General features: G+C 45.8%; 1 protein-coding gene across 2 annotated transcripts; it reads left to right on the top strand.

Annotated features, from left to right (window-relative positions):
* Window positions 1–2,539: 2,539 nt before the first annotated feature.
* LOC307085505 (homer protein homolog 3-like) lies at window positions 2,540–17,671 on the top strand. Of its 2 annotated transcripts, XM_079750323.1 has the most exons (10): window positions 2,540–2,825; window positions 3,124–3,172; window positions 6,255–6,411; window positions 7,989–8,120; window positions 8,586–8,690; window positions 9,901–10,034; window positions 11,711–11,867; window positions 14,957–15,064; window positions 15,922–16,002; window positions 16,303–17,671. In XM_079750323.1, exons 2-10 carry the CDS (start codon window positions 3,150–3,152, stop codon window positions 16,486–16,488), a joined length of 1,083 nt encoding a protein of 360 aa, XP_079606449.1. In that variant the 5' UTR covers window positions 2,540–2,825; window positions 3,124–3,149; the 3' UTR covers window positions 16,489–17,671. The 2 variants fall into 2 exon arrangements, with proteins under 2 accessions (XP_079606449.1, XP_079606450.1); XM_079750324.1 differs by lacking the exon at window positions 2,540–2,825 and having other exon boundaries at window positions 3,083–3,172.
* Window positions 17,672–18,513: the final 842 nt, after the last annotated feature.

Here is an 18,513-nt window from a genome sequence, read left to right as displayed (position 1 = left end):
GCTGGTAGCGCTGCAGATTTAAGGAGATATACATCTGAGGGAGAAAATGTATAGGCTCTTATTATGTGCGGTTCATTGTCGAATATGAGTTGGAAATGTCTCTGCGTGCAGCCTGTCTTTGTTGAGATTCCAATATACGGCAACTTAACGTCATGGGCCATTAATCTGGTAGGTCTTAAAGTGCTTTATTAAATAGAAGCTTTTCATTGATATATTTCACACCGTTTAGTCTTCAAATTCCAAGCAGTAGACCAGAAGGATCTGAGACAATTTGGTTTTGGATATCTAAATATATATTTCACTAATGACACCAAGAGCTGCAGCAAGTAAAAAGACACCATAAATATTGTGTTAAGAGTTAAGAGAAGTTCATGTTTTTCATCATTTAAAAATGATTAGCCAATCCTGAGTGAATTCACGTGAAACTGGCCCAGAATCACCACTTTCTGCACAGGCAGAATGATGACGAAGCTTACATCAACAGAATAACCCAAAGGAAGAATATTGCCAAAAGGTCCAAAAGTAGTGATTGAATAAATGGAGACATTTATTGATGTAAAGTAAAGGTACAGTGAACTGCATGTTAATTCATTGTGATGACACTTGGCTCTGCCTTATAGTGACCACTTTGAGTTGTGTCCACTTGTTGACTATAAAGGAAGAGGGCAGAAGTGTTGACACACAAGTTTCAGAGACCCAGTTTTGGCCTTGACAGAATACCTCTGTATTCTAAAAAAAAAAAAAAGGTTTCTCATCTATAAATTAGATTAGAAACCTTCAAGTGACGGAATCTGGTTTAATCTTCATAAAGGAGGTCAGGAATAGAATCGGCACTGAGTTGACTACGTTCTCTTTCCACATTGGGCACCGGAAATTCTTATTTGATGGCAGTCGATAGATTTAGATCACATCCTGCTTCATTTAGAGTAGAGTTGGAAGAGTTAGTTTAGTTCCCTGTGGTTTCGTTCTCCCTGTTTGGACACCTCAAACTCATGAAACAGAAGAGATAATCAATGGAAGCGGACAAAACAAAGTGACACTCTACTGTCACAATCCTGCTGTGTAGAAGAAGTAGTGTGCTCATTATAAATAACAACATCCCACTGTTATTCGATTGTAACATAAAATAAATGTATATTGTACATATTTATGTCTGATAGACAATCCTATGTTAAATGTTTAAATAAGATCCACCCATTCAATTTATTTGAACCCTGTGTAGTGGATGCAGCCAAGAACAGAACTGCAACTAGCAGAGTGCATGTAGGTACAGTAGCATAACCACGGTATTGATGACACTGCAGGAGCTTGGTTTCTCACTACTGAATATCTGTTTTTCTGCCGGTACCTGTAGGAAGTGTTCTCTAGTGACCCACGTGTCTATTTACTGCGTAGTGTCTGACCTTTTGCGTGGATATATATAGAGCATAATTTGCTTATATTGTAGCAACCAGAAGCATTCTGCTTTGTCATGTTCCACTACGACCACATCCAGAAGGGCCATTTATTTATCTTTACTGCTGACGGCGTGATTTGAATAGATTTAGTGTGCTAATAAAAAAAAAACTTTTGTAATGCCTCTTTTTGTTAGTTACTGCATGTAAAAAAAAAATCATAATTAAAAGTGTGAAAGTTCCACAATCGGTTGTGTATTGTATTTTTCTCTTCATTCTGTTTTGAAAACACTTTTTTTGTTATGGTGTTTAAAAGATTATGTTGATTTGTGTCACTATGATAACTGTTATTTGATTTTGGTTAAAGAAAAGACGCCCTGAAATGTAGCCAATATCAGTTGAATAATGTTTGTGATCAAAATGACCCACTGTAATCGATATACAATAAAGGATCTGATTCCTAATTGTTCTGATACTCGTCGGGTACCCGTCAGTCATACACATAGGCCTAACAATAATAGTCAGAATCACCGCAGCAGGACCGGACGCATGTAGACTCCAATATGTTGGACTTCGATATTTTTTACCATTATTTAAATACATTCATTGCTCATAGCCCAGCGTTGTATGCAGTTAGTGAAAACCATGTTCCGATGGGTTTGACATGAGGCGCCAGTGATCCAGCAGGTGGTGGTGTGGTGTCGACCAGGAGCCCGTAGCTAAGCGCTACTGAAGCGCAGCTGCCTGCAACTCTCCTCCAGCCACAGACCGTCTGCCTACTGCTACTGCTGCTGCTGCAGTCTGCATCCCGGATAAAACCCGTCACAAGTCATGTAGTTATTACTTAGTACAATCGCCATTGACAAAACAAGACAAATCCACTGGCCGTTGAAGTTTGAAGCGTTAATAGCAGCCGGGGGGTAAAACAGCGGCTGCCTCTGGTCTGGTTAGGATACTGGTCCACCGGGTGATGGACGAGCACACTGGTCAACAGAGTCCTCAGCATCTCGGATGTTTTACGTGGTCCTTCCAGACAAAAAGACTCAAGTGATCGAAAAAAAGAAGACGTCTTCCGGTTTAGTTTATGCGCGCTAGACTGCCAAACTGCTGCAGGTATAGCCACTCAGCACTTTGCAGTGCAGGATTCCCGTAGAGAGCACATTTAGGAGCATCCTCACCCGCACACACACAGAGGAGAGCAGACCGGAGCACCGACACTTTCACCGGGCAGCAGCAGACCAGAGCACCGACACTTTCACCGGGCAGCAGCATACCAGAGCACCGACACTTTCACCGGGCAGCAGCAGAGCAGAGTACCGACACTTTCACTGGGCAGCAGCAGGCAACAGACACCCGCCAAAACCAGTCCATCTGAGAGCTACTGTCTGGTGGAACGGAAACTCTGAACTCTTGTTTCACTTGAGAAATGTGGTGAGTGAGCTATTAGGGGTTATTAACAATTATGTTCATTCTGATGAAAAAATATATATAATATTTCTGTTATTACATACAGCCTGTTAAGCCTTCCCCCAAGCATCTCTTCCTATTACATTTCTTTCAACGAGTTCTAGGCCTCCTATTGGTCAATTACAGGTGGAAATAGACAAGGTGCCTACATTATTTCTTTTTTATTCTGACAGTAGGCTGGTCTCAATGTTGAGAGGGCAAGATCAGTTACCAGTGTGTATCTGTCCGTGTGAATATTATTTCTGTGTCCCTCTCTTTCTAGAAAGGAAGTCTCAATGACCTTGTAAGATGTTTTCACACCACAGAGAAAGGTAAGCAAAGACCATTAGGTTGATTAATATCACCTTTTTTCTTTTCCTCCTCTTTTTAACCACATTTTGTTGTTGTTTAGGACCTTGTAGTTCCAAGCTCTTCTAACGACATCTACGATCTGACACTTGTAACAATCTGTTGAACAAATAAATGATGTGTTGGCCTGCTTTTAGCAGAGTGATGAGTTAGTTGTTTGAAAGAGACAACTAGCTGCTCTTGTACTCATGTAGCCTGTATGATCTTCACAATGAATTCGGTGTTACAGATCAGGCAAATCTGATTGTGTCTCATTGGTTCTTCTCGGTAATAGATACGCTTGAGATATCAGTGATGCAGTTGTATTTAGAGATGGAGACACCCTCAATGTCTCTGTGACTTCTCTGCTTCCTCCGCTACTCTCTCTCTCTCCCTCTCTCTCTCTCTCTCTCTCTCCGTCTCTCTGTCGCTCTCTAATACACACACACACACACACACACACACACACACACACACACACACACACACACACACACTGATAAATAGGGCAGCCCACAGCGGAGCAGCAGGCTCATCTCAAACATGGAGGGTTTTGACACTTCACTTAGTTAACTCTGTTGTTACGGTTGTCCTGAACCCCAGCGCTGCTGGGACTCAGGGTCGCTGTGGTGGAGGTGTTGCATTGATGAATTAGTGGTTGTGGATCAACCCCAGGCACAGGCTGACCTTTAACCCATCTCATTAGTACCAAGATTGGTTCCTCCATCCGATCCCTCACACACTCAGTCTCAGGGTCTGTCCATCAGGGGCTCTTCTGTCTGTCCACTGGGGAGAGGCTGCGTGGAGGAGCTGTAGGCGGGTCCTATTCTGATCTGACTGGACCTCATACTGTAGCGTGGCAGAGTCAAGGTGCTTTATTGTCATTTGTGCAGCACAACATATGTGTCAGTTTAGCACGGTAAGGCGAGGGTTATCTATGTGGCACACACCCGCATGGCAGTGAAAAGAAGAAGCCCAACAAACAAAAGTAGTGCATGTTTCTTAAGTATTAAGGTCAACCTATTTACTGGAATTACTGTACAGTGTTAACGTGTTTTGTAACTGGAGTCGTCACAACACCACTAACCCATAGCCCACCGGGACTCTGGAAGCAGCCTTTTTTACAGTAGGTTTAGGGTGTGAGTTAAATTTTTGCAGATTGATAAAAAGTTTGACACGCGCCTGTGTCCATGACGCTAGCGCCAGCCTTGTTCTCCCTCACAGTAGACAGATGGGGCCCCGAGGACCCACAGCCAGGTCCTGGACTGGTTCTGGGGTCTAGCTGTGGGTCCAGGGCTCCAGGGTAGTGGTCCCACTGGAGGGAGGGACGTGCTGGCAGGAGTCTGGCAGATTCCCTCACCGTGGATGAGCTGACGTGCCAGACCGCCAGGCAAGGTCAAAAAGATTCCCTGTTCCCCTGCTAACGTTACGGCCCAATCTGTGACCCAGATTATCGACAGGACACCCGGAGAGGTGACCTGTGTTCTTTGTACTGCGTATTTAGCCAACACACTACAAAGGTGAGCTTATCCCATGATACTGTTTGGGGTATGGTCAGTAGAGAACAACTGTTTTCAGTCACGCGAGCTGACCCACTCTTAAGAGGCAGAATGTCAGATTACATATGGCGTGCTCGTGTGCTAATCCCACATGTTAATGCTGCCAATGTTTTGGGTAACCAACCTTATTGGTTATATACTAGCTGTTAAATATTGTTGGAAGGACAGTTGCTCTGAGAGTTTATTTGGGCCCAATTTCAAGGCACAGAATAACAGAGGGCTGGCAATAACTTTCATTTTGCAGTGTTCCCGAGCTCTGTCAAGTGTTTGCTCAGAGAAAGAATAACAATACAGTTGCCTGGACAAACACAGCAACCCTTCAGAAACACTGGCCAACCGTGTCACGTCTGTAAAGGGCTTCGTAATTACACACAGGGATTGGATTACAATCACAGAACGAGAACGCGGCCCACCTAGCCAACCTCACACTTGTCAAAACTCACCCAACTGTCGAGCCATTTCCCATCTATATGCAACACCTCATGTTGCATGTAGTTTTTCTCTCAGATTTCCCATATGAGCAGACGTTTCAGTGTGGTTTTCTGTGTGTTTTCATATGATGTCCCTTAATAGGGTCAGTATAGATAAAAACAATAATCAATGTTAAATCAAATTGCAGAGGCATTAGGCTTTTTTAAAATATATTGTTTATCATTCGGTTATCGCATGTACATTTTTGTTGTATGTATTTGAGAATAGGTTTGCTCATTGGAGTGGTGTGTGTGTGTGTGTGTGCGTGTGTGTGTGTGTGTGTGTGTGTGTGTGTGTGTGTGTGTGTGTGTGTGTGTGTGTGTGTGTGTGCGTGTGTGTTTGTGTGTGTGTGTGTGTGTGCGTGTTTGCTTGTGTGTGTAAGCATATCTTCACAGAAAAGGACCAGGCTTGTTTTTCCAGGCCTCCATGTCCTGTTGAAGGCATGGCACGGCTAGAGCTATTTCTCCAGCCCCAGTGACATGGCCGCGTTCGTGTATTTACCTCGTATCCTGGATACAGGGCCACAAACGCTGGCGTGAAGCGCTGAGGAGGAGGAGGGGGGGGGTGTTTGGAAGAGGAGTTTGAGTGAATGCTGAGGACATCATGGGGCGGCCAAACCTCTGAAAGGCTTATGTGCTGGGTGAGGGGGAAACATGTGAGGGACCGCAGACAGAGGTGAACCTCTCTCCCTGGAGCTTCCCTGTTTTTGTTCTCCATATTGGGCTAGAGGAGGTGTCATCATGTGAGTAGAGCTGGAGTATATTTAAGTGTGTTTTTAAAGGGGTTTAAACAGAGTTTCAAAGGAAGGGGTTTGGTTGACCCAAAGAGGCACTTCACCGAATGCAAAAAAACTATGTATTCCATTTCCAACTGACAAAATTGGTTTCAGTGACGCCTTCCAAGTGCCAACTCCTGGACGATGTGAAACAAGTCCAATCGAATGGAAAGAGTGGCATCATTCTGGGCCCCTGTCTCACTTCTTATTTTGGTCTCATCCGGTTAGCGTTCTTCTCTGTTTCCCCTGACGTGTCCTCAGGGAGCAGCCGTTCTTCAGCGCCCGGGCCCATGTGTTCCAGATCGACCCCAGCACCAAGAGGAACTGGATCCCTGCCAGCAAGCATGCCGTCACCGTGTCCTTCTTCTACGACGCCAACCGCAATGTGTACCGCATCATCAGCGTGGGCGGGACCAAGGTGAGAGGTGGAGGAGGGGGTGGGGTTTGTTTGAGGCGGTGATGGATTGTGATTGACAGCACAGGATATTACGCTAAAAACACACATTGAGAAGACTAAAGTGTAAAGATAATCATGTGAATAATTATAGAATAGATATCAATGGAGTAATAAGGCACATGCTATTCCTTTTCTGACGTTGAAGCAAGCTTTCAAAGACATGACATGAGGTGCATAATAAAGAAGAATTTTCTTTTTCATTAAGAATTTAATTAAGAATGAAATAATAATCACTCAGAGATCCAAGGGGAAATTGTGAGCTTTCCTTGTGGCCTTTCCTTTTGGATTAGTGGGGGGTGGCAGCAAACAGGCTCCGAGGGGGGTTCTCTCTCTCTCTCTCTCTCTCTCTCTCTCTCTCTCTCTCTCTCTCTGGTGTGGTCTTAACACCTCTGGTCTGACCCACATTGCTGCCTCCCAGAAGGCAGTGCGCTGATGAAGGTGGTGGCTACAGTGGGTCCTCAAGCCCAGCGCCGGTGTCTGGCTGGGCGGTAATCCGACCCAGTACCGCCATATGACGTCAAAACGCGTCCACCCCCCCACCCCCACCCGGTCTTAAGCTGATCTTCTCCCCCACACTTCTTATGAAATGCGTTTCATTACCGTAATACTGTAAAGAGGATGTGAACGGCGGTTATCAACAGATGGGGACCTCAAGTGACGTAGGACCACATCGCTGGTGGAACCCAATTTATTTCAATATTTTTTAACAATATTTATATTGTTATTATAATATTCATAATTGTTATTATTATATATATCTTTTCGATCATAATTCGGTTGTCTTTTCTGCGGCAAACTCCTGCTGAGACAGACCTCTGGGGAGAGGAAGTGCTTTTGTTTGTTTGGAGGATTCCCAGCGGATCCCCTGCTTGATCAGCAGATGTTGCAGTCGTTTGCGTAGATAGCCTTTCCTCATCTCCTATGAGGGGTGGAACGATTGGTTACTGTACCTCAGTATGGACCCCGGGGCAGAAACAGGACTACCCTCCAGTCCTAACTGCCCTCCAGTCCTCCTAACTGCCCTCCACTCCTAACTGCCCTCCAGTCCTCCTAACTGCCCTCCAGTCCTAACTGCCCTCCAGTCCTCCTAACTGCCCTCCAGTCCTCCTAACTGCCCTCCAGTCCTAACTGCCCTCCAGTCCTCCTAACTGCCCTCCACTCCTAACTGCCCTCCAATCCTCCTAACTGCCCTCCAGTCCTAACTGCCCTCCAGTCCTCCTAACTGCCCTCCAGTCCTCCTAACTGCCCTCCAGTCCTAACTGCCCTCCAGTCCTAACTGCCCTCCAGTCCTCCTAACTGCCCTCCAGTCCTAACTGCCCTCCAGTCCTAACTGCCCTCCAGTCCTCCTAACTGCCCTCCAGTCCTGCCCTCCAGTCCTCCTAACTGCCCTCCAGTCCTGCCCTCCAATCCTCCTAACTGCCCTCCAGTCCTCCTATCTGCCCTCCGGTGCTAACTGCCCTCTGGTCCTAACTGCCCTCCAGTCCTGCCCACCGGTCCTAACTGCCCTCCGGTCCTGTTTGTGGTTGTGATCCTGGCAGGCCATCATCAACTGCAGCATCACACCCAGCATGACGTTCACCAAGACGTCCCAGAAGTTTGGGCAGTGGGCGGACAGCCGGGCCAACACGGTGTACGGCCTGGGCTTCGCCACCGAGCAGCAGCTGCACCAGGTCCAGTACAACCGTGCCCTGTTGTAACCCTTGCATGGTGGTTGTTTTTTGATCCAAGATTTCGCACTAAATGGTCGCTGACTTGACATCCGGATTATGAGTCTCTTCTCCTTTGTCCTTTTTTGTTGAAAATGTTTAAGAATGGGAAATATATTCATTATGTCAATTATTTATTTCAATTAATATCATTAAAACGGCAGGTAGGGGTTAGGTTTCATGCTCAACGATGCTTACAGGTAGACTGCAGGGCATTGCTGTCCGAACCCCGGACCTTTAACTGGAATTCAAATCCTCTCCGCTAGACTCTCCCGACTCTCCTATTTCAGAACAGTGTTTTAATCATATTGACAAGAGAACTACTTATCTCTGTGTACTTTATTCATCCCAGGCTGGAAATGTGGGTCTCACAGCACAGAGGTAACATGACTCAATAAGAATGGCCTTAACTCTCTTCTCCTTCCGCAGTTCTCTGAGAAGTTTAAGGAGGTGAAGGACGCGGCCCGCCTGGCCCGCGATAAGTCTCAGGACAAGGAGCTGGCCAACACCGCGCTCAGCATCGCCGCCCCGCAGGTGAACGTAGCACACTGCACCTACCATGGCTCCCTTCAGGGGTTCTAGGTTGCTGTGTACATCAGGGTTCGAGGGGAAGGAGTAGAGGGCCGTCTCTGATCTCGCTCGGTGGGTTTCGAGACGGAATTGGGATTGGCAGTGGAGAGTGACTGTGCTGTTGGAGAACCACCGCAACAGAGGAAGTACTGCTGGAGCAGGGTCACTTCTCTCCACGGGGAGGGTGCGAGCGGAGAGAGAGGGAGAAGTAGGACGATGGTAAAATTATCCCTTAACTGGGCCCGGCCCTGCAGTGCTCAGACTAGGCCAGCGCCCACCTCCCTCCGCTGATGGCTGCACCAGACCGGCCCTGAGGACTGCGGCGCTGGTTCCACTCAAGGTCCTCCCCGAAGCCTAATCAATAAGGAGCCATTATCCCTGGGTTACAAGCGTCTGCTCACCGGGGGCGGGGCCCTTGGTCTGTTGGTCTATGGCTGAACAGACAGCCGGCCCTGCCCGTGGCTCCCTCGACAACGGCCCCTTTAGCAATATAATGAGCACGTTGGAGAACGCTAAACCCCTGATAACCCGCACCAAGTGGCACTCCACTAATCTAAAATGCAAATCATGGCTATTTTTACCTTTTTGGTTGGATTGTGATGTCATGTTTGGTATGCTTTTTTTTTAAGTTGACATGTTCTTTTCTCCATCTTTGGAATCTTTTTTGCTTTCTGATCGGTTTCATCTAGTACTCACAGGTGGGTGTTTCATAGTACCCCTCCCCCCTCCCCACATGAATAATACAGCCAACTAAACTAAATAGTAGTGCTACAATTAGATTCTAAAAGGTTAGCGTTGGGGCTTCCATTAATGTTGCTGCCCTTTGCATGATCATTAAATAGATAAGCAGCAGCTTTGTGTGATGGACAGCACACAAGAGCACACTTGCACACTCTAAGGCTTCCTATAAACCACACTTCTGAGCTACCTCTTTCCCCCTTCTGTAGTAGCTATTATTCTCACTAACACTAACATACCCACCCCCATGGGCTGTGAATGGGAGCACAACATCTCCATCTTGCTCGAGTGTGTGTGTGTGTCTTTGCGTGTGCGTGTGTGTGTGTGTGTGTGTGTGTGTGTGTGTGTGTGTGTGTGTGTGTGTGCGTGTGTGTGTGTGTGTGTGCGTGTGTGTGTGTGTTTGTGTGCGTGTGCGTGTGTGTGTGTGTGTGTGTAGGACCTCTCTGATGAGCTGCAGTCGCCCCCGGTGATGTGCATCAACGGGCCCGAGGACAAGCTGTTCCGCAGCCAGAGCGCCGACATCACCCTGTCCTCCGAGAAGGAGCGCATCAAGAAGATGCTCTCCGAAGGGTAGCCCCTCCACACACACTCCCAGCACCATCCACACACACTCCCAGCACCATCCACACACACTCCCAGCACCATCCACACACACTCCCAGCACCATCCACACACACTCCCAGCACCATCCACACACACTCCCAGCACCCCTCCAACCCACCCCACCCTCACCTCTCCCCATGCCCTCTTCTCCAGTCCACCCTCACCTCCACCAGTCCCTCACTTCCGCCCCAAGCTCATCTCATCTCCATCCATGCCACCAGCACCCCACCCTAAACTCCTCCAATCTCACCAGCACCCCACCCTTATATTCACCCCACCCTCACAGTCACCTAACACCAGTAGCAGCAGAATCAGAATTACTTAAGGATTTAAAGAAATGTGGTTACCAAAGTTGGTAATGCAGCTCTCAGCAGCGCTCCACATACCTCAGTGTTAGATGTTCCCCTCTCACGCTCATCACCAGCGGGGCCATAGGTAAGCCGGCCCATCGCTGTCTCTCTTCTCGGCCGTCTGCATTAAGCCTCCCGTAACCAGGGGATCCCTTCAGAGAGACGCTGCACCAGATCCTGCTCTACGGATTAGGTTTTAAAGTCGTCACGACAGGATAATTATTTCACAAACACTGTGTGCCACACAAAGACTCAATCCCTTTCTACAAGCTTAGCATTTTCCTCTTCCTGATGGAATGTTCCATAACAAAAAGTGGTTCACCTTCATCTGTCTGAGATCAATACGCAGTCAGGTCAAGTCCTTTTTTATAATATTACGGTATAACAATAATAATAATCACCACGTTTAGACAGGATTGTCGCTGCTGGCAGTAAGTGACTCATCCATAACCCTCATGTAACAGAGTCGCCCGCTGCCTGCCGTCATCCTGAGTCACTGCTGGGTCTCTTTGGTTCATTATCACCTCCAAACACGGTGGGCCCCAGACGGGTTTAAAAGGTGCGGTGTTGACTCATACGTTAGGGGACTTAAGGCGGGTAAACAGCCTTTCAATCAGCTGTCTGAGCCACGCGCCATGCTTTTTGTTGCCCGCAGAACCACTTCTGTAACATTAGAAATGCTGCTCTTGGAAGTGGTTGCCATGGCAAACCGTTGCCATGGCACAACCTCCAGCTTTCTCGTCATGGAACGGGAAACGGCTGGAGTGATGTAAGGTATCCTGATGGTTGTAGAGGATCCCGGCGTGAAGCCTTTGTCTGCGTGAAGCGTAACTCATCGTGTGTTGTATTTATTTGTTACTCACACAGAACACGCTTTCACAACTTGGAATTGAATGTATTCAGGAGGTGGGGGAGAATAAGTGAGGTCTGGATCTATCCATTGTTAGACTTAAGGTGGAAAGGCAAAGAAAAGCAGCTTGACTCATCCCCCATTCCTCCCTCTACCACCCATCACTACACGGGGGGGGGTGCGCGCGCGTGTTGATGAGAGTCCTTCTTGGTTCCCATTCCCCGCCAGGTTTATAATGTCTCATGTGGCCCTGCCCTGGCCATCCACCCAATAGTATCGTTAATGAATGATCACAAACATCTGATCGCAATTCATTTTAACACACAACACACATTTCTAATGTGTTGACATGAATCTGTCCCCGGTTGTGTATGACAAATACAATCGGTTTGAGGTGTGTGTGTGTGTGTGTGTGTATGTGTGTGTGTGTGTGTGTGTTGTAGGTCAATCTGTGAGATGAATCTGGAGGCTGAGCTTTTCACACTGCAGGACAGCAACAACAAGCTGGTGGCGGCGCTGCACGAGGCTAACGCTAACGTTGAGCAGTGGAAGAAACAGCTAGCGGCCTATCAGGAGGAAACAGAGAGGCTACGCGACCAGGTACCACCCTAAGGGGAGGGGCTCCACGTAAAGCTTCTGTTCACCCTTAGCGCATAGTACGAGGCCACGTGACCATGTACCGCCCTAAGGGGAGGTGCTCCACGTAAACCTTAGGCTAACCCTTAGCATATAGTACGAGGCTACGTGACCAGGTCCCACTCTCTGGCTAGAGGGATTGTGTTCCCGTAAACCTTAAGCTAACCTTTAGCGTATAGCGGGGGTCTACGTGACCAGGTACCGACCTCTGTCTAAGGGGAGGGGCTCCACGTAAACCGGCTCTGTGGAGGGTGAGCAGGTACCAGCCTCTGTCTACTGGACAGTGTCTGAGTAAACATCAATTTAACCACTACTATTTTATATGAAACTTAATATTAACAAAATGATGTACTATGTAATGGATGTGATGGCATTGACCTTCGTTGATCAGGGTTTTACTATTAAGTCATCATTAATCATAAAATACTTCTTAATAAGTTATTAAATGGTTTGTAACTGTATTTGTTCTTATTTGGTTCAGAAAAGGTTATATTTTATACTCAAGGCCAAGTGGGGCTTTGAATTTCCTATTCATGCGTATTAATAATACGGTGTTATGTGTGTATAATGTGTGTACAACAGCTTTTCAAGCATTTTTTATCCCAAGTGAGAAAGATACAAAAAGGAAGGTTAGAAACAAGAGACTGCACTGCAGAAAAACAGATTGGAACACTCTCTGCGCTTCGCTCGACAGAAGTCCATTCATGGTCAACAAGTTACGATGTGTTATCGAATCAGGCGGCGAGAAGTAGCTGTTCTGGGCATTAACCGAAAGGAAAAAGAGGCTTTGAGCCTGTGTGCGTGCAGCTGTTGGTGTGTGTGTGTGGGGGGGGGGGGAGGGGTGGATGTGTGTGTGTGTGTGTGTGTGTGTGTGTGTGTGTGTGTGTGTGTGTGTGTGTGTGTGTGTGTGTGTGCGTGCGTGCGTGTGCGTGTGCGTGTGTGTGTGTGGGTGCGTGCATGCATGCGTGTGTTTGCTCTCCGGTGTGCTGTGCATTATCAATACACTGTAAGCTGATGGAGAAGGTCATGTCTCATTGCCTGTGTGGTGACAGATGACAACAAACTTGCTCTACTTGGTTATTGCTTTGGAAAATCCTTACTCCAACAAAGTGGTGCTGAGTCAGTGTCTCTCTCTCTCTCTCTCTCTCTCTCTTTTCTTCAATATTCTCATTTTTCAAGCCTCAATTGTGTGTCCTTTCTCCGGCCTTAAACAGGTAGTACAAGCGAGACACTAGTAGGGCGATCATATCGTATTTGACAGGTAGCGTAGCGGGCCTGTTTTTCTCTCCCCCTCCATCGTTCACGTCTTAATGAAGACAGGCTCAAACGCTGCACGTGTGTGTTCACCGGTCACACACCACGAGCTTCAAATCCCCGACTGGAGGCCACACACACACTGCTGTCCTCCAGAGGGGGGGGTGCTTTACATACCTGCTGTGTGCCTGGGTTGTACTCCCCGTAATATCCACCGTTCTCAATGGTGTTGTATCATCATGAAATGAAGATATATCGACTTACCTTCATACCCCAGTTTTAGAAAAAGTCTAAATTAATAATATGAGGTAAGTATGATGAAAATATGAGGTTAGAACGTCAGAGGGAAAGAACTGAGAGTCTGATTGTGGGTCTGAATCATGTACTGACCCTCAGTGAGACTATTTACAAGGCAATTTGGATTCATAAGCACATCGTGATGCTTATTGTTATCATATTCCCTTCGATTATGGTAATAATGCATGTTTTTCTTATTGCCAAGCCCTAGCCATGTCGATCTAGGACCCTTTCTTTTTGGTCTAATCCACCAGCAGGCCCAACCTGCCTCAGGCTAGCGTCACAAACTCCATTTGATCCTCTGCTTCAATAGCTTGTTCCCCCTCCCCCCATTTATTGCCTCACTGTACAGTATTGATCGCTCAAACATTGTAATTATCGGCCTACCTTTAGTGAGCTTTCCCCCCCGATATCAATTTGACCGTTTATTTTTTTATCAATGTTGTAGCCGATAGACTCCTCATCAGGAATGTCTTCAGCCTTACAGCAGAAGCCACCATCGCTCTGACATGGAGTGAAACCTGGCCCTGTAGCAGGGAATCCCCACCGGGGGTCTGCGATCCTAGGGGGAGCATTATCAGGCTCCTACAAAAACAAAAACCACAGCATAAAAATGAATATTTGTCGCACTTTATTATAAATGATGAGGGCTTCAGATCAATAAAGGGAAGACCAGAAATCGAAGTCACTTCAACTCTGTTACAAACCCTCTGTCGTGGAAGCACCACGGCCACTGCAATGTTAATAATGCTGTTAACTCGTTCTAGTGTTAATAAGGAATATTTCAATCTGCATCCCAGCTTCAGCGCGTCTCCTGGTGGATGATGAACGACCAGGTGGCTCAAAAAAAAATGGTTCAGGTCTCAGGAGGGGGGAGGGGGGCTGAGGGGGGTTTGTAGGACAGCCATATCCTAGATTCAGTGGCCCAGTTAGAAGAAATGAAAAATCACCAGAGGGAGCTGGCAGTTCCTCATTCCAGTTTCTCTCTCACTCTAACGCCATATCTCTCTCTCTCTCTCTCTCTCTCTCTCTCTCTCTCTCTCTCTCTCTCTCTCTCTCCCTCCCTCTCTCTCTCTCGCTCTCTCTCGCTGTCGAATTTCATCTTGTCCCAACCACAGACAGTTAAAAATAATTTGGCCTCTCATCTACAGGCTTCCATAGAGGCAGGGGTGCCATTTTTAGAGGTGTCCTTCTGGTTTGGGTTCTGTGTTATGGGGCCTTTAGTGGAGGGCCCTGGTTTTGGTTGTCGTGTAAACCTTAGATGAAGTAGCAGTTGAAGGTAGCTCGTTTTGCCCCTTTTCATATGGGTATGCTGGTCTTTATTTCTCTCAGTCCATGGAGGAGTTTAATATTAAAACATAAGCACAGTGGTAGCTGACTTTATTCATAGAACAAGTCCATTGGCATGGGGTAAGTTGAAGCAGCATGCTAGCACCTATGTTATCCCCTTCTCTAAGAATACATGTGATTGGTTGTTGACGGTGCGTCTTGCTCTTCACCAGGTGTCAGAGTTGGAGACGCATGGAGGCCACGGCCCCAGCGACCTACTGAAAGACGAGCTCACCCAGTCCCTGGAGGAGCTGGAGGCCCTGCTGAAGGCCAAGGATGAGGTGGGCAACCCAACCCGTCAGCCTTCATCTGCTGTCTGAGCTTCACACTCATGTGACACAATGTAGAGACTCTGATTGTGGACGAATGGGAAACCCAAATGTGCATTTGCATTTCACTGCAGGGACGGGATATTTTTCTTTGCAACATATTTTTTTTTGTGTGTGTGTGGTGATTTGAAATTAATTTATTCAATTAATTATGAGGGTGAGAGACAGAGAACAATGACGAAAGGAAGGTCAGAGAGTAATGTGATGTTGTTTTTAGCATCAGTTAATCAACTGTCTATCCATTGGACCTTGACACTTATGTGCCACAATCAAAGGCCTTGGATTGGTCCTTGCTGCGAAGGAAAAAACTTTTCACAAATCACTGCAGGAACAGGGATTATTTCACAGCAGAATGACTGCTGGGATCACTGACTAAGCGACGCATTCGTTTGATATTAATATAATGTCTGTGGGTTTCAAGAGAGACAAAAGTCTAATCAATACAGGTTGAAAAAGGGGGTAGCAAGTAGAAGGGCTAGTCTGTCTCAGTCGTGTGTGTGGTTGTGTGCATGCATGTTTATGGCTAGCATTGCATTCAGAGTGTCTCTGTGCCCCCATAGTGAGTCGGGATAGGCCCTGCCCCCGTCCAGGAAAAACCGGCTGCACTTGATTGATTGATGCAGGATTAAGGAATGATTTCACTTTAAAAAAAACAAGCGTCTGGCATTATTTTTTTATCAAATATAACCCTGTACAATTCAAGAGTACGAATATCCAGATTATATGTTCAAGTTATCGTCATGTCAAGAGAGAGAGCATTAGAAAACATTAGATGGAGCTTTTAACTTGAAAGCCTTGTTTTTTTTTAGGAAATTCACATCTTGCAGAACAAGAAATTGGAGTACCATGAGATGGAACGTGACCGGGATGAAGCCATGCACAGACTGCAGGTACAGTAGGACTAGGGAATGTTAGGGTTTCATGGCTGCTGCAGTGACATTAAAAACAAACTTTTAATGTGATAACTGGGATTCAGGTGTATCTGTGCAGAACCTACATAGACATTCTCGCTGGTGCTGCTGAAAAATAAAATATCCAATGAGCGTTACCATGGTATACAAAGTTCACATAACAACTCTTGATGCACAATGCAAGAAAATGTGTGCTGCTTCAAATTATAACATTAATCTACAGTGATCCACCAATCATTTTGCAAATTTTCTCACCATCATTCTCCTGCAACACCACAGGAAATGGAAATGCGCAACTCCGATCTGGAGAGGCGCGTCCAGAACTCTGAGCAGAATCTTAACAACTCTCTGGAGGAGCGGGACCGCACAGACAACGAGATCCAGAGATCCATCGAGATCCTGGACATAAAGATCTTTGACCTCAACGACCTGCGACAGAGCCTGGTGAAGCTCATCGATAAATGAGCTTTGTAGAGCAGGCCACAAATGCACTGTTGTGGAGGAGGGACGAGAGACGAGCGAAAGGAAGGGAAATTAGCATTAGGCTCATGTTAGTGTCATGTTTAGCAATACAGGAAAAGACAAAAGAGAAATGACCCAGATGGAGCTCGTCCTGCACCTTCTCAAGCCCAGGACCCCCGTCTGATCCGGACAGCTGGTCTCGGCCTCTGTTGTGCCACAGTGTCTCCACCGTCACCTCTAAGCTTGTTAAGTCACCAACATGTTGGGGTGGAAAACTGCTGTTTGTCTCAACGTTTTGCTTATCGCTGGCATCCCTTTTTTCACGAGTAACGTTCAATACAATAACTAACTTTTAAGTGCTACACAGTGTTAGACACTTATTGTCAAGAACTGGTGCTTGTAGTGTTTCATACTTTTTAGGGGACATGTTTTTTTTATAGTTAAGAATGGGTTGTCCAGGTGAAAGCTTTAGCATCCGTGGTGTGTGTTTGAGTAGAAAGGAAGGAACAGTTGGTTAAAGAATTTAATCAGACTCAGGCATGCATAGCCCATAAGGTGTATAATAGCCCATGCTTGAATACTGCAATAAGGTCAGCATTCAGTGTTCAGTATTATCAGTAAAAAACAAAATATATATACATTATTTGGATGTATAACAATATCTTCAGTTACACAAACACACACACACACACACAAACACACATACACACACACACACACACAGAGTATCCAAGGTCAAGGATGTCTTCATGGGTTGGCATGCTACTAGGATAATGTATAACAAGTAGAAGCAGTATTTGCAAGTGATTCATCTGCACATAAGTTCTAGAAACCAAAGATCAGGTCCTTTGAAGAGCACATCATTGAGGAGTCATGAGGAGCTTTAGCTGAAGCTTGAAGCCTGATTTCACATTCTTGTTTAGGTTCATGGGAACTGATAATATTCTAAGATTAATACATAACTCTTGAAAAGTAAACCTGCTTGTGAATAGTTTAGAGACATGGAAATATATTTAAAACATTTTGAGTTAATGTGAATATAGCTGTTATATGCTGACGGTTTGAAACATTTGAAAACACTTTTACTCAATAATGAAATTGCTACCGAATATTCTGCTACAATTTTGTCAATAGCCAATGTCGAAATCATCGATATAAAGACAGCTTTGATATTGTGTGATGCAAAGATTGTGTTGTTTAACATAGTCTCGGGGCTATGTTTATATGTTTAACAAGCCTTTATTCTGAAACTGTTTTACAGTTATAGTGTCAGCTTCTGGTATTTTGCACTGGACTGGGAAATAAAAGCTAAAACCACAACTCAAGAATGGTTTCACGTTTGTTTGTATTTTCTGAGGCCTATTGGCAGACATGCAGTGGCGCATTGCATGTGCTAAATGTAGTTCTCATCACGTTATGCTGATGTTCTACTTTCATCAAAATTGTACAAGGATGAAGAAAAGCTGAATATATTAAATGTATTTATTATTGCGAATCATATGAATCTATTATATGAGTTTTTTATTTATTTAGCGAATGCAAATTTCTCAAGCCAAGCAGTGGCCTCTTGATCTAAATTGTGAGGGAGATTAGACCACCTTTCAGTCTTTGTAGAGGGCATAAAGCTTCAATAATATGCTCCATAGTTTGCTCCTCTCCACAGGCACACATTGGGCTCGGGCTGCTTACCCATCTGTGAAGGCTGCAAGCAGGGACCCTGACCAGTCCTGAATCTATATATGAGTAGTGTAGTCCTATTATTAATGTTTTATAATAACACGCCTGCACACAGGTGGATAGGCAGGCTATATGAGTTGCATTATGGTGAATCTTCGGCGTACCCATCTTCTCAGACTCTGGTTATGACCAACTCTGGGAATATTTGACTCTTATTTCTTACAGCGTGTTGCTTTTTTTTTAGCAAGTTTGTCCTATTTTTTTTTCGTTTTTTGTTTACACAAAAACGGTCAACTCTCACTGAGTTAAGGTGTCAGAGGCTTGAATCAATGGCCAAACTCCCATTGAGAA

Source organism: Pollachius pollachius (genome assembly GCF_949987615.1).
Source record: "Pollachius pollachius genome assembly, chromosome: 14".
In the NCBI taxonomy this organism is placed as follows: Eukaryota; Metazoa; Chordata; class Actinopteri; order Gadiformes; family Gadidae; genus Pollachius; species Pollachius pollachius.
Note: the sequence above shows the minus strand (reverse complement) of the source record. Positions and strands in the feature narration are given on the sequence as shown.

Excerpts from the sequence above, each read along its gene's own strand:
- LOC307085505 (XM_079750323.1), top strand. The coding sequence starts at position 3,150 with ATGTTTTCACACCACAGAGAAAG. Across the intron at positions 3,173-6,254 it reads TTTTCACACCACAGAGAAAG|GGAGCAGCCGTTCTTCAGCG; the intron begins GTAAGCAAAGAC and ends ACGTGTCCTCAG. Across the intron at positions 16,003-16,302 it reads AAGCCATGCACAGACTGCAG|GAAATGGAAATGCGCAACTC; the intron begins GTACAGTAGGAC and ends GCAACACCACAG.